Source organism: Peromyscus californicus, unplaced genomic scaffold, assembly GCF_007827085.1.
Source record: "Peromyscus californicus insignis strain IS unplaced genomic scaffold, ASM782708v3 Scaffold_19__1_contigs__length_69161282, whole genome shotgun sequence".
Lineage (NCBI taxonomy): Eukaryota > Metazoa > Chordata > Mammalia > Rodentia > Cricetidae > Peromyscus > Peromyscus californicus.
Genome location: NW_026294491.1, coordinates 23,865,417 through 23,878,049, shown reverse-complemented (window position 1 = coordinate 23,878,049; position 12,633 = coordinate 23,865,417). Strand labels below are relative to the sequence as shown.

Below are 12,633 nucleotides of genomic sequence, written 5' to 3'. Positions count from 1 at the left end.
ATACATACAGCCTCTTAATTTATATATGTACAGGCACAATACATCATAGTTATAGAAAATTAGAGCACTTCATTTTGAATGCCCCACACCGTTTTATATTATTTACTTATTTATTTTTGAGTTTTTGAGACAAGGTTTCCCTGTGTGGCCCTGTCTGTCTTGGAACTTCAGAGATCTGTCTGTTTCTGCTGGAACTAAAGGAATGTGTGCCATCATGTCCCACCCCCTACACCCTCTAAAGATAGGGTCTCACTCTATAGCCTAGGCTATCCTAGAACTCACTCTCCTGAAATGCATGGCAATCCTCCTGCTGTTGCCTCCCAAATCCTGAGATAATGAATATGAGCCACCACACCCAGGTTGACTATTTCCTACTTGAAACAATTCTCTCAGTCTCAACAAATTGACTAATTTCTGTTCTGAAATTTAAAATTTTAAAATATTCTCACTTTGTGCTATTGTGTGTGCTACATAATATGCATACATTTTCCGTTACCTTCATTGCCTTTGGATCAAGTTTGGACCAATGGGTAGGAGTGGAAATTTCTTTAACTTCACCATCATCCTTCTCTTCTTCATCCTAACATATAAAGTTGAGAACAAAATTACTATTCTGAAATCTTCCAATGTCAGTCATTTATTCTTTAAAAGTCTGTTGCTGATCTGTGCAAGGTCACAGTGTTTCAGATTGTCTTCTCCTAAAGTTATTCTTTAGGCAAGTCCACATACACACATTCTACCACTTTTAACTGATCACAAAGACATCAGCCAATCAAAGCCAGATCTGTGAAACACAAAAGGGTGATAAATTACAACACAAAGGATATCAGGGATACACAGACACTGCCGGTCTCCACTAACCACACAGTGTGTGATCTTGCCCCAATTTTCAAGCCACCCAAAGACTGATTTAGTCAGACCTTTGAAATGCACCCAAGACGTTGCCACAAAGCCTGAAATTTCAAATCTCTCAGACTTGTGGTTGTCCAATTTCAAATATCCATGACTAGAACTGATGACCGTGAAAGAGAAAATTTTTTAAAATTTGAGAAAATGGCAAAATGTTTAAAATGGCTGAATACTGAACCTTGCTCAACAACTGGTCCCAGATTCCAGCAAATAGACCTATGATAAAAACAAAGTTCTGTGCAATATAAGCACAGCTTTTTCTCTGAGGTCTCAGCACTCGTAAATTTCAGTTGGCAGAGCAGACAGGTTTATGAGAAGAGCAAATACAACTACCCTGCTGAAAGCTGGACTACCAGTCGCTGTTACCAGTTATGTTCCTCCATGTGTGTCTGTTATGTAGTGTGTGGTGTGCATTTGTGCCTGTGTTCCTGTGCCTGTGAGAAGCGGAAATAGAAAAGGGATTAGCGTTCAGTGCCTGTTCTCCATCAGCCTTCTTGCGTTCACCCTGAAGCTTCTCGACCAGCTGCTGCTTGTATCCTCGGGAGAGGGTTTCCCACTCTGAGCGGGTGGGAAGGCAATGCCAAACATCCGGGAAAAATAAAACCACTGTCTCCACATGAGCTGGAACTGTACGCCCCTTGTGGGTCTCCTCAGGGCGATGGTAGCGAATCTCTGCAAAACGGTACCTGTTGCAAGGGAAGAAGCATGTTGGAAAAAAAATTCTACAATACATTTTAAAGACCCTAGTTCACTTGTAGCACATCAAGTAAAGAAATTTTGCTGCAAGAACTTGAGGTTGGTCTAAAGAAAAAAAAAATTATAGAAGCCATAGTTCCTCTTTTGGTACATTTGTGTCATAGTTTATTGGTTAAAAGAATACATTTCCACAAACATTGCTGGTGTGCTTACAGAGCTACCCATACTTTAGAAAATACCTGAAGAAGCTGGAAAGCTGTTCAGATTTCATGTGCTAAAAAAAGAATATTCTCAATTAAATTGTAAGAAATACACTACAATACACAAGACAAATAAGCCTCAAGAGAAAATATGGCTGAACAAAAATAATCAGCAACTACATCACTTTATAACAAAGGAATCATAATGAAATGAAGTTCTCTCTGGACGATCTTCTCCAGCTATACATGAAATGAAAAGTATTTTTCAACATTCAACCAATTTCCAAAGTACAGCATAATGAAACATTTAGATTTTCGGTGTATTTTGATTAGTTCTTAATGCCCCTTCCCAAAACATTTTTGGCACCAAATAAGCTTTTGCTACAAAGGGGGATTTTCCTTTGAGATTACCTGCACGACCAGTGTTGATAAAATAAGGAAAGGGGAAAGGCTGATTGACAAGAACAGCTACATAAACTATTAGAAAAGCATTCCTAATCAATCAAGAAATGAATTGGTACTTACCATTGTGTGCAGACACTTAGATCAATGCCTGTCAGAGCCTTACAACAACGAATGGCAGTCTTAATCAACACAGAGGGGTCTTTTTCGGGGTTTGGTCCATCCAACGAAGGAGACCAGTGGCCTCCAATGGCCATGGCTTCATCCTTGCCTTTCATGCCCACTAGAAACTAATTCAAAACAAAGAATCATTTACATATATAACATAGCCCATCAAATTACAAACAGACACTCAGAAAGGAAAGGTACAAACCTTCCCAATAGCATTTTTACTACCTCTGGTATCTGTCAGTCAAGGAAGAGTTCAGTTCATCATGTTCCACACTGCATTTCAGCAATGGAATAGGATTTACACATCATAACTCATCCTCTAAATATTTCATCAGATAAGAGTTCTTTCAAAGAAACAAGCTATGTTTCAACACAAACTTTAAGAGCATCCAAGAGATTTTACTAGGCTACAAGTATAAAACATTACATTCACAGTTGAAGGAGAAAGACACAAATGATATACAGCCACATGCAAAACAAGAAAATTATCTGTAAGTATACTGAAGTAGATTATTATAAAATAACAAGATTTAAAATGTGCTTGTTTTCAATTTTGTGTAAACAAAATAAGAACTAAGATAAAGGAATATACAACTAAAATCAAAACAACTAGTTCATTTTACCTTAACAAGTCTAGCAGGATGCTGAAATCCATCACGGAGTTCTTGTGGGTCTTCAGCAAGAGCACATGACTTATGATACAGATCCTCCATGCTAGGGCTAGCCATCAGCATCACCTATTATAGTCAAATAATTCAATCCTGTCAAAAGTCTAAAGTAATGTAAAAAGAATGAGAAGTACTACGAATTAACTACGAATTAGATTTTTTTTCCCTAAAACTGGAATGTAAAATGCTACCAAAAAAAAAAAAAAAAGGCATTAGATGCCTTATCAACCTTACATTTTCAAGAAGGGATTTTTCAGATCAACCTTTTAAAACAGAAGCTAACTGACTAAGCAATCTACCAAAAGCTCCCCTGAAGGCCAGTCTTTAGCACATTTATCCAACATTAAGTTTTACCCAGGTCTATAGGAAGTCATAGGGTGCTCAAGATCAACTGGCTCACATTTTTGAAGTTTAAAATGACAAAAACAATAGCCATTGTTTTATAACGTAAGAATTAAGACAGTGGTTAAAATAACATTTTTAAATAGCTAAGACAAAATCAGGCAGGGATTTGGGTCCTCTACTAACAACCAGTTTCTAAAGGATAACTCCAAAAGCTCTGAGTTTCAAAAAGTGCATCCCAATGGAATACAAACCTTTGCACTGTACAAGTGGTCAGCATCAGGTGGATCAAGAACAGCCATATTTTTTTCTAAGGACTCTACTTCTCTGTGCATCACATAAAAATTGCAGTAATTCCCCAGTTGAAATGGTCTTGACAGAGGGAAAGCATCCACCCATGTAAATTGAGCATCAAAAAAGTCACTAGGAATATATAAATTCTGATAACGGCGCCTTAGTTCCATCATGTCACAACTGGAACTGAAAAATAGATATAAATAGTGAATAAACAGCCTTAAAACAGAAGGTGATACATATATTCACTTATTTCTGAAGCTACATAAAGTATGACAGAGTAAAAATGGACAGATTCAAATCTGCATAAGTACCCTGCTGAATGAATGATATCTAAACGTTACTTCTACTTCTCTATTTCTTGAGTGTAGCTTATAATTCCTTAGAGAAAAACCTTTAAAATAACTACAACCCCAATTCCAAAGAACATCTGAACAAAAGGAGTTCTCCCTCAGTTTGGAAGTATGCATACCTGAAAATAATTATAGTTCATACATAAGTGTAAAAGAAGTGATGAGAGGCACCAAGTTAATATTTGAATGCCTTTCAGTCACTTCTAAGATAAGTAGAAAAATACAATTTTCACTGTATAGTAAGTGCCTAGATCGAACATACTAAATTCATGAAAAATTCACATGAGTCAGGTGTAACGGTACACACCTTTAATCCTAGCACTTCAGAGGCAAAGGAAGGCAGAAGTCTGTGAGTTCAAAGCAAATTCATATGAAATCAAAATCCACATCAGTTCTGATTACCCACATCTACATACCCTTCAATATGAAAGGCATCTATACCAGATTACTATGCAAAAAGGCGATATGTTTCTGGCTGTTTATAACTGACAATAACCTTTAAAAAAGATGTGTGTGTGTGTGTGTGTGTGTGTGTGTGTGTGTGTGTGTGTGTGTGTGTGTGTGTGTGTATACTGTCTCTATGTGTTGCTTGTGCACCAGGTAAACACCTGGTGCCAGAGGAGGTCAGAAGAAGGCATCAGACACTCTGGAAATAAATAGCTGTGGTAGTTGGAATGCTTGGTCCGCAGGTGGTAGGACTGTTTGGGAAGGGTTAGGTGTGGTCCTTCCTGTTGGAGATGTGTCACTGGAGGTGGGCTTGGAGGTTCCAAATGCCCATGAGATAAATTCCCAGTTACCTCCAGCTCTGCCTTGTGCTTATGAATAAGCTACTTCTACAGAGCCATGCCTGCCAGCCTGCTTGCCCACTGCCTATTATCTGCCATGATGGTCATGGAATCTACTACACACTCTGGAACCATAAGCCACAAATTCAATGCTTTCTTTTATAAGCTGCCTTGTCATGATGTCTCTTTACAGAAATAGAAAAAAAACTAAAGACAGTTGTCATGTAAGTAATGGGAATCAAGTCTGGGTCCTCTGGAAGAGCAAGCTAATATTCTTCAACACTGAGCCATCTCTTCAGCCCTCTAACATTATTTCAAATGATAATTTCATTTTCTTTAGGAGGACACTGGGGGAGGGGAGTAAAAAAAAAAAAAAAAAAAAAAAAAGAAACTCAAGGATATCTAAGATAAGGACCAAGATAACAGTTAGACCACAGTGAATGAAAGTGGACAGGCAGGCATGGTGGCACAGGCCTGCAATCCCAGAATCTAGGAGGCAGAAATAAAAGGACCGGTAAAAGTCTGAGGTCAGCAGGTCTACAAAGCAAGTTCCAGGGCAGAGGGTACTACACAGTAAGATCCTGCTTCAAAAAAATCTAAGAGTAAAAATAAAAATAAAAAAAAATAGGCAAAAATACTAACTAATCTATATGTAAAATTGTCTTTATTTGAAATTTAAAATAAGAAATCCAACACAAAAGAAAATGTCTTTATTTGAAGTCTAAATTAAGAAATACAAATTGTCTGCGGATGTAGCTCAGTAGTAAAATGATTGTGGAACACCCAAAAGGTCCGTGTGATGTAAAACACCAACACTTCCCTTCCAAAATAGGAACAGCAGGTATACACAGCCAAACCATTTATGGCTGCTGATATAATACCACTGCTGTTAAGACTTCACTGTCAGAATAACAGAAATGTGGAAAAATATCACAAAAGCTTTATTTTTTAGATTTATTTAATTTTATATGTATATCTGTACGTCTGTGTTTATGTGTGTGCACTATGTGCACTCAGGTACCAGAAAAGGTGTAGGACCTCCTTAAACAGTAGTTAGGAGAAACTCAATGTGGGTGCTGAGAACTGAGCCCAGTTTCTCTGCAGGGGCATCAAGTACTCTTACCTACTGAAGCATTTCTCCAGCCCCTTCAGTTTAGTTTTTAGTTAAAGATTTGTTGTATTATCACTTTTACTTATGTGTTATGTGCAGGCCTGTTTGTGGGTATGTATGTGCACAGGGAGTTGTGAGCTGCGGAAGTGGTGCTGGGGATCAAACTCATGTTCTCTGCAAGGGCACCACACACTGCTAAGACATTTCTTCAGGCCACTTCCTGCACTTTTATTTTTAAGGAAGAGAATCGCGTCCAAATTTTCAAACACTAAAATGAACAAGTCATATTTTGCCGCAAAGGGGTAACATCTATGATGAATCACAGAGGTTAAGTACAAACAATTCTTTCCCTTCACACTATCTCATAAACCCATTAGTGTAAGGAAATTGTGAGTTCAACAACTACAAATGAAGCGCTTTACAACTTTTATTTGCGCCAGGTGGAGGTGGGGCACACCATTAATCCCAGCACTCAGGAGGCAGAGGCAGGAGGATCTCTGTGAGTTCGAGGCCAGCCTGTTCTACAGAGTGAGTTCCAGGACAGGCAGCAAAACTACACAGAAAAACCCTGTTTCAAAGAAAAACAAAAACAAACAAACAAACAAAAAACCTTTTATTTGCAATTGGTTCATCTGATGTTCTGGAAATTTACATAAACGAGGTAAAGTAAAATTGTGGAAGTCTAACTGGAAAGAACTAGGTTACTGTATTTCATATTCTATCAACAACTTTTCAGAGAAAAACTGGATACTGACAACAGATAGGAGAAAATAATTCTCCATGTAGCACTACTTTGGAGGCTGGGGAAGTGCTTTTGGATCCTTTTGGGTTTTTCTGAGATATTCCAACTATGTATGAGTAAGCACAGATTAAAAAAAAACACTACTATAATGTAAGAATACTTGCTGATTTCACCCTAATTTTTTTTTGGGGGGGGGGTCTTTCGAGACAGGGTTTCTCTGTGTAGCTTTGTGCCTTTCCTGGAACTCACTTGGTAGCCTAGGCTGGCCTCGAACTCACAGAGATCCGCCTGCCTCTGCCTCCCGAGTGCTGGGATTAAAGGCATGTGCCATCACATCCATCTGTTCATCTATCTGTTTTTTCCACCTGTTATCTATGATCTAGGTGTACCATACTGCTCACTACCACCATGAATTACAGAGGATTTGTAAGTGTTCTACACTAGCTCAAGTGCTACAGATATTTAACTAAACTTCATGATATTTCTTTAAGTTTGTAAGAGATTTTGTAGATGAGCTGAGAAATTTAGTTACCTCCTTCTCACTTCAGATTCTAAGGGTTGATCCATTAAAGACACAAGCATGTAAATTACACAATTGTGTATGTATATAATAGGTCAATGTTTCTATATTACAGTAGCCTGCCACAGTTAATCTTTCAACTGGTTTAACAATTTTATTTTATCTTCATCACAGAATGGACTACTTGTGAATTAGAATTTATCAGTAAATCCTGATCCTATACGATTCTAACCTTAAAGAAAAATTTCATTACAAAAAAGTGTTCTCTAGAAGCTTGCTTACTTATTGGTTGGTTGGCTTTGGTACTGGGACCGAATCAAGAGCCTCCAACATTAAGCAAGCACTCTAGTCCTGAACTATACCCCCAAACCATAGTTGCTATCCTAAATGTGGATCCAAAACTAATTCTCTTTATACAGAACTACATTCCAAATTCAAACTGCATTTCTGCCCTCATATAAATAGCACAAAATGTTACTAAATAAATTTTCTAAGAAAATATATCCACCATTGTATTCTATACCAAACTACACAAAACGATGACTAATACTGAAATCAAACAAACGAACGCATGAACCCAGAGGGAAAACTTACCAGTCTAAAGAAAACTTTGAGAACTGCACTGTGTAGCGGGGAACAACACGGCGGACTCTCCGAGGGGATCGCTCTCTTTCTCTCCGGGGTGACCTCTCCCGGGAACGTTTCCTCTGAGGTGATCTTTCTCTGGATCTGCGTCTTTCTCTGTCCCTTTCACGACTTAAAGCAAGGATGTCTAAAATCACTCTGGGGCCCACGGGATGGCTCAGCAGGTGCAGGCTCTGCTATCAGGCCTGAGGACCTGAGTTTCCTTCCCAGAACCCACACGGTAGAAGAGGACACACTCCTCCAAGTTCTCCTCTGACCTTCACATATATACCATGGCATGGGGACAGACACAAATTAAATAATAAAAATAAAATCACTAATATTCATTGGCATTATGAAGCAGCTCTTGCCAGGTATGGGGTGTATACTTTCAATCCTAGCACTCAGAAGCAGAGGCAAATGAATCTAGAAGTTTCAGGCCACCCAAGTCTGTATAGTTAAACACAAATACATGGTTCTTTTAATTTTTTTCTTTCTTTTACTTATTTATTTGTTAATTTTTGACAAAGTCTTGTTATATAGACCAGGCTGGCTTGGTACTCACTATATAGTCCAGGATGGCTTCAGGCCTTGAACTTAGAGGAACTTCTAATTTGTTTTTTATTTTATGTCTACGAGTACTTTGCGTGCGTGCGTGCATGTGCACCACATGCTTGCCTGAGAAAGGCAGAGGAGAGAATCAGAAGCCCCAGAACTGCCAACACATGGATGCTGGGAACCAGCCCTGGGTCCATGGCAGAGCAGACAGTGCTCTTACCTTGAAGCCATTTCTGCAGCCCACAATGTTAACTTTCAAACATACCTTCGGTCATCTTTCCTATTAGGTACTTGATCCCCGCGGTCACTCCTTCCTGAAAATCTAGACGGAGGATCTAGTCTCCGGGCCGGCTGAGGCTGTGACACTATGCGGACAGGAGGCTGCAATAAGCCAGCTTCAAAGGACAGAGAAGAAAAACAGAACAGTTCATTAAACAAAGTTCAGAACACACCACAAGGCTGAGTAAGACAGATAACCTAGTAAGTGGGTTCACCAAAGTGGTCTGTTTCCCAAGTCAACAAAATACATAGTTATTTCTAAAGGAAGAGGTATTGTTTGGTGGTTTCTCCCTGGTGCCAAAACTTAAAAGTTTTCTTTTTAAAATACCTATTTTTCCACAGAGAACAATAAAAGTCAACTTCTTTGAAAGTACAATGGAAGCAGAATAGGGATAAATCTATGTCAAAACGTAGAATATAGCTGGGCTGGAGTGGCGCACTCCTTTCATCTCAGCACTCAGGAGGTAGAGGCAGGCAGATTTCTGGGAGTTCAAGACCAGCCTGGTCTACAGAGGGAGTTCCAGGACATCCAGGGCTACACAGAGAAACCTTGTCCAGACCAAAAAAAAAAAAAAAAAACAACCAGGAAAGTAGACTGTGTATCAAAGTTCTTTGCCACGTGTGATGGGTTCACACCTTTAATTCTAGCACATGTGGGAGACAGAAGCAAGTAGATCTTGGGAGTTCAAATCCCTGGTCTATGTAACAAAGAACAGGACAGCCAGGGCTACATGGTGAGACCCTGTATTAGAGGATGTGGAGCAAAGGGAACAGCCCTCCACTGTTGGAGGGAATGCAAACTTGTACAACCACTGTGGAAATCAGTATGGCGGTTTCTCAGAAAATTGGGAATAGATCTACCTCAAGACCCAGCCATACTACTCTTGGGCATATACCCAAGGAACGTTGATTCATACCACAAAGATACATGCTCAACTATGTTCATAGCAGCACTATTTGTAATAGCCAGAACCTGGAAACAACCTAGATGCCCGTCAACTGAAGAATGGATTAAGAAAATGTGGTACATGTACACAATGGAGTACTACTCAGCAGAGAAAAACAATGAAAGCATGAAATTTGCAGGCAAATGGATGGAACTAGAAAAAATCATCCTGAGTGAGGTAAACCAAACCCAGAAGGACAAACATGGTATGTATTCACTCATAGGTGGATACTAGACATAAAATAAAGAACAATCAGACCACAACCCACAGAACCATGGAGACTATATATATAGCATGGGGGACCCTAGGACGACTGTGGCTTATAATAAGTTTTGGGTTTACTCAATTACTGAGCAAGCCTCAATGAAACATTTCACAATTAAGATGGGAATACATACTGTATCAAGCTGGTAATAGAAAGGTGGATAAATTGATTAATTTGAAAAAGTGAAAAATGAAAAAAAAAAGAAACCAACCAAGAGAATTCTACCAAGAGAATTCTAATGAAATTCTGTTGCAAACAAAACTGCCTTTGGCTTCTCAACTCTAGAACTATCAATATTGACTGTAATCAATCAGTGGAAAAGGGATGCAGACCAAAAGAACAGATTTGTTTCCATGGCTGGCTGGTCTTATGTCATTACAACTAGTTTTTCTTTTTTTGGATGGTGCTGAGGACCAAACCCAGGTCCTTCCCTAGAGAAAGTGAGCATTGTACTTCTTTGCCTGTATGTACATATGTGTACCACATTTGTGGCTTGTGCCCTTGGTGTCAGAAGGTATTCTAGACAATGCAAAATTTAAATTCTCATCTCCTTTTCAACATTCCACAATTCTATAAAGACTTTAGAATATATTTTAAAACAAAAGGAAACAAAAAACAACTAAAACAACATTTTTCCAGCCAGGTTGTGGCAGCATACAACGCCTTTCATAACAGCACTTAGGAGGCAGAAGCAGGTGGATCTCTGAGTTTGAGGCCAGTCTGGTCTACAGAGTGAGTTCTAGGACAACCAGGGTTACACAGAGAAAACTGCCTCAAAACACCAAAAAGAAAAAAAAAAAAAAGGGTAGAGTGGGTTGGGGTGGGGTGTTGGTGTTGATATATTGCATACTCTAATAAAATCTGCCTGAAGATCAGAGAACAGAATAAGCCATAGGTTAAACACAGATGCCAGGCAGTGGTGGCACACACCTTTAATCCTAGCACTTGGGAGGCAGAGATCCGTCTAGATCTCTGTGAGTTCAAAGCCACCCTGGACTACATGAGATTGACTCAGTCTAGGAGAGAAGCAGAGCCAGGCAGTGGTTAGGAAGCACACATGCCTTTAATGGCTGGGTGGAGAAAGGTATATAAGGAGGAGACAGGAACTGAAGACTTTTTAGCAGAAGTGTTCCTTTCAGCTAGAGGTTTTTTCAGGCTGAGGAGTCCTAGAGGTAAGATGTGGCTTGTTCCTTTGTCGCTCTGATCTTTCAGTATTTACCCCAATATCTGCCTAATATCTGGCTCTGGGATTTTTATTAAGAACATATAGGAATTCATGTTATGGGGGGGTGCATTTTTCCTTTAAAATTTGTTCAGTATCAGTATTAGTCAAACTACGAGTTAAAAATCAAGGGCTAAGGTTTCCCAACACCTGATGTATACACTCAATCAATGGATACTATGGAATGACATAGCCAGAGAATACTAAAATACCAATTGGGAGATTATTCATGTACAGGGGAAGAAGGATTCCTTTAAACCAGAGAACTCTCCGGCTACTGACGCTTGCAAGAAATCAAACCCAGGACCAGTACCACTGGGATAACTGAAAGCATCTAAAAGGATGCAGCATGAGGTACAAAGCATCAGCCATAAGAATCTGGACTTCCCCTTCAGTGTCTATGACAAGGCAAAAAAACACAAGGAATTAAAATAAGAACATTCCAAAAGAATCCATAGATGTAATGATGAAAACCAAAATAAATAAATTATCTCAGGACTTGTTAAGTAGAGGCAGAAGGACCTGGGGTTTAAAATAATGCTTGGATACAGTGAATTTAGGCAAACCTGGGCTATATAAGACCCTTTCTCAAAAAACAAAATGTAAACAACAATCAAAAACATAGCATATCATAGGGCTAGTGAGATGCCTCAGCAGTGGTAGACCTCTTGCCACAAGCCTGAGTTCTACACCTAGAACCTTAGAAAAGGCAGGAGAAAATTCTTCTGCAAAGCTGTCCTCTGACCTCCACATGTGCACTCTTGGACACGTTTACACTCATACATGCTGCTTTGTTAATGTACCAACAAATCAGTGGCAAAGACATGAATTGTCCCTGTATGCCAGGCGGTGGTGGCACACTACTTTAACCCCAGCACTCAGGATGCCGAGGCAGGCAGATCTCAGTGAGTTCAAGGCCAGCCTGGTCTAAAAAGCGAGATCCAGGGCTGCCAGGGATATACAGAGAAACCCTGTCCTAAAAACCCATAAAGCAGAAAATGTTCTATTCATGATACTTAAGCTTACTTTCAAGTCTCCTCAAAGTCCATGATATCTTCGGGTTTTTGTTGTTGTTTTGTTTTGTTTTGTTTTTTTTTTTTGGTTTTTCGAGACAGGGTTTCTCTGTGTAGCTTTGCGCCTTTCCTTGAACTCACTCTGTAGCCCAGGCTGGCCTCGAACTCATAGAGATGTGCCTGGCTCTGCCTCCCGAGTGCTGGGATTAAAGGCGTGCACCACCACCGCCCGGCGCATGATATCTCTCTATTAGCAGTACGTTCTCACTGTTTAAACGTCTCATATTGATCAGAAACAAAGCAGTGATACGTTACATTGCATACCTTTCTGCTGCGGCTGCTGTAATAAGGGCTGTGGCTGCGTCTGCAGGAGTGGTGTGATAGAAGCAGCTGAAATCTGGGCCTGCAGTAACGACTGGGGTTGGGGCTGTGCCTGAACACCAAACGTCGTCTGTGGCACAATCGGCTGAATAACAGCAGTAGGAGTCTTCAGTAAAGGTTGAGTTTGGGACTGATTCTAAAAACAAACAAA

At 39.7% G+C, this 12,633-nt stretch overlaps 1 protein-coding gene and 1 non-coding gene across 4 annotated transcripts in view; both read right to left on the bottom strand.

Moving 5' to 3' along the window:
- Ccar1 (cell division cycle and apoptosis regulator 1) overlaps nt 1-12,633 on the bottom strand; it is a 52,027-nt gene that overhangs the window by 21,881 nt on the left and 17,513 nt on the right. For all 3 annotated transcript variants that reach the window (XM_052744858.1, XM_052744857.1, XM_052744856.1), the window contains exons 8-15: nt 12,426-12,618; nt 8,641-8,770; nt 7,788-7,949; nt 3,643-3,868; nt 3,002-3,115; nt 2,331-2,497; nt 1,385-1,595; nt 497-580 (exon numbers count right to left, since the gene is read on the bottom strand). In XM_052744858.1, the coding sequence (XP_052600818.1) occupies nt 497-580; nt 1,385-1,595; nt 2,331-2,497; nt 3,002-3,115; nt 3,643-3,868; nt 7,788-7,949; nt 8,641-8,770; nt 12,426-12,618 (1,287 nt within the window). The remainder of the gene's footprint in view (nt 1-496; nt 581-1,384; nt 1,596-2,330; nt 2,498-3,001; nt 3,116-3,642; nt 3,869-7,787; nt 7,950-8,640; nt 8,771-12,425; nt 12,619-12,633) is intronic.
- Nucleotides 2,628-2,692, bottom strand: LOC128115066 (small nucleolar RNA SNORD98). Its single transcript, XR_008219965.1, has one exon. It is a non-coding gene; the product is annotated as a small nucleolar RNA SNORD98 (small nucleolar RNA).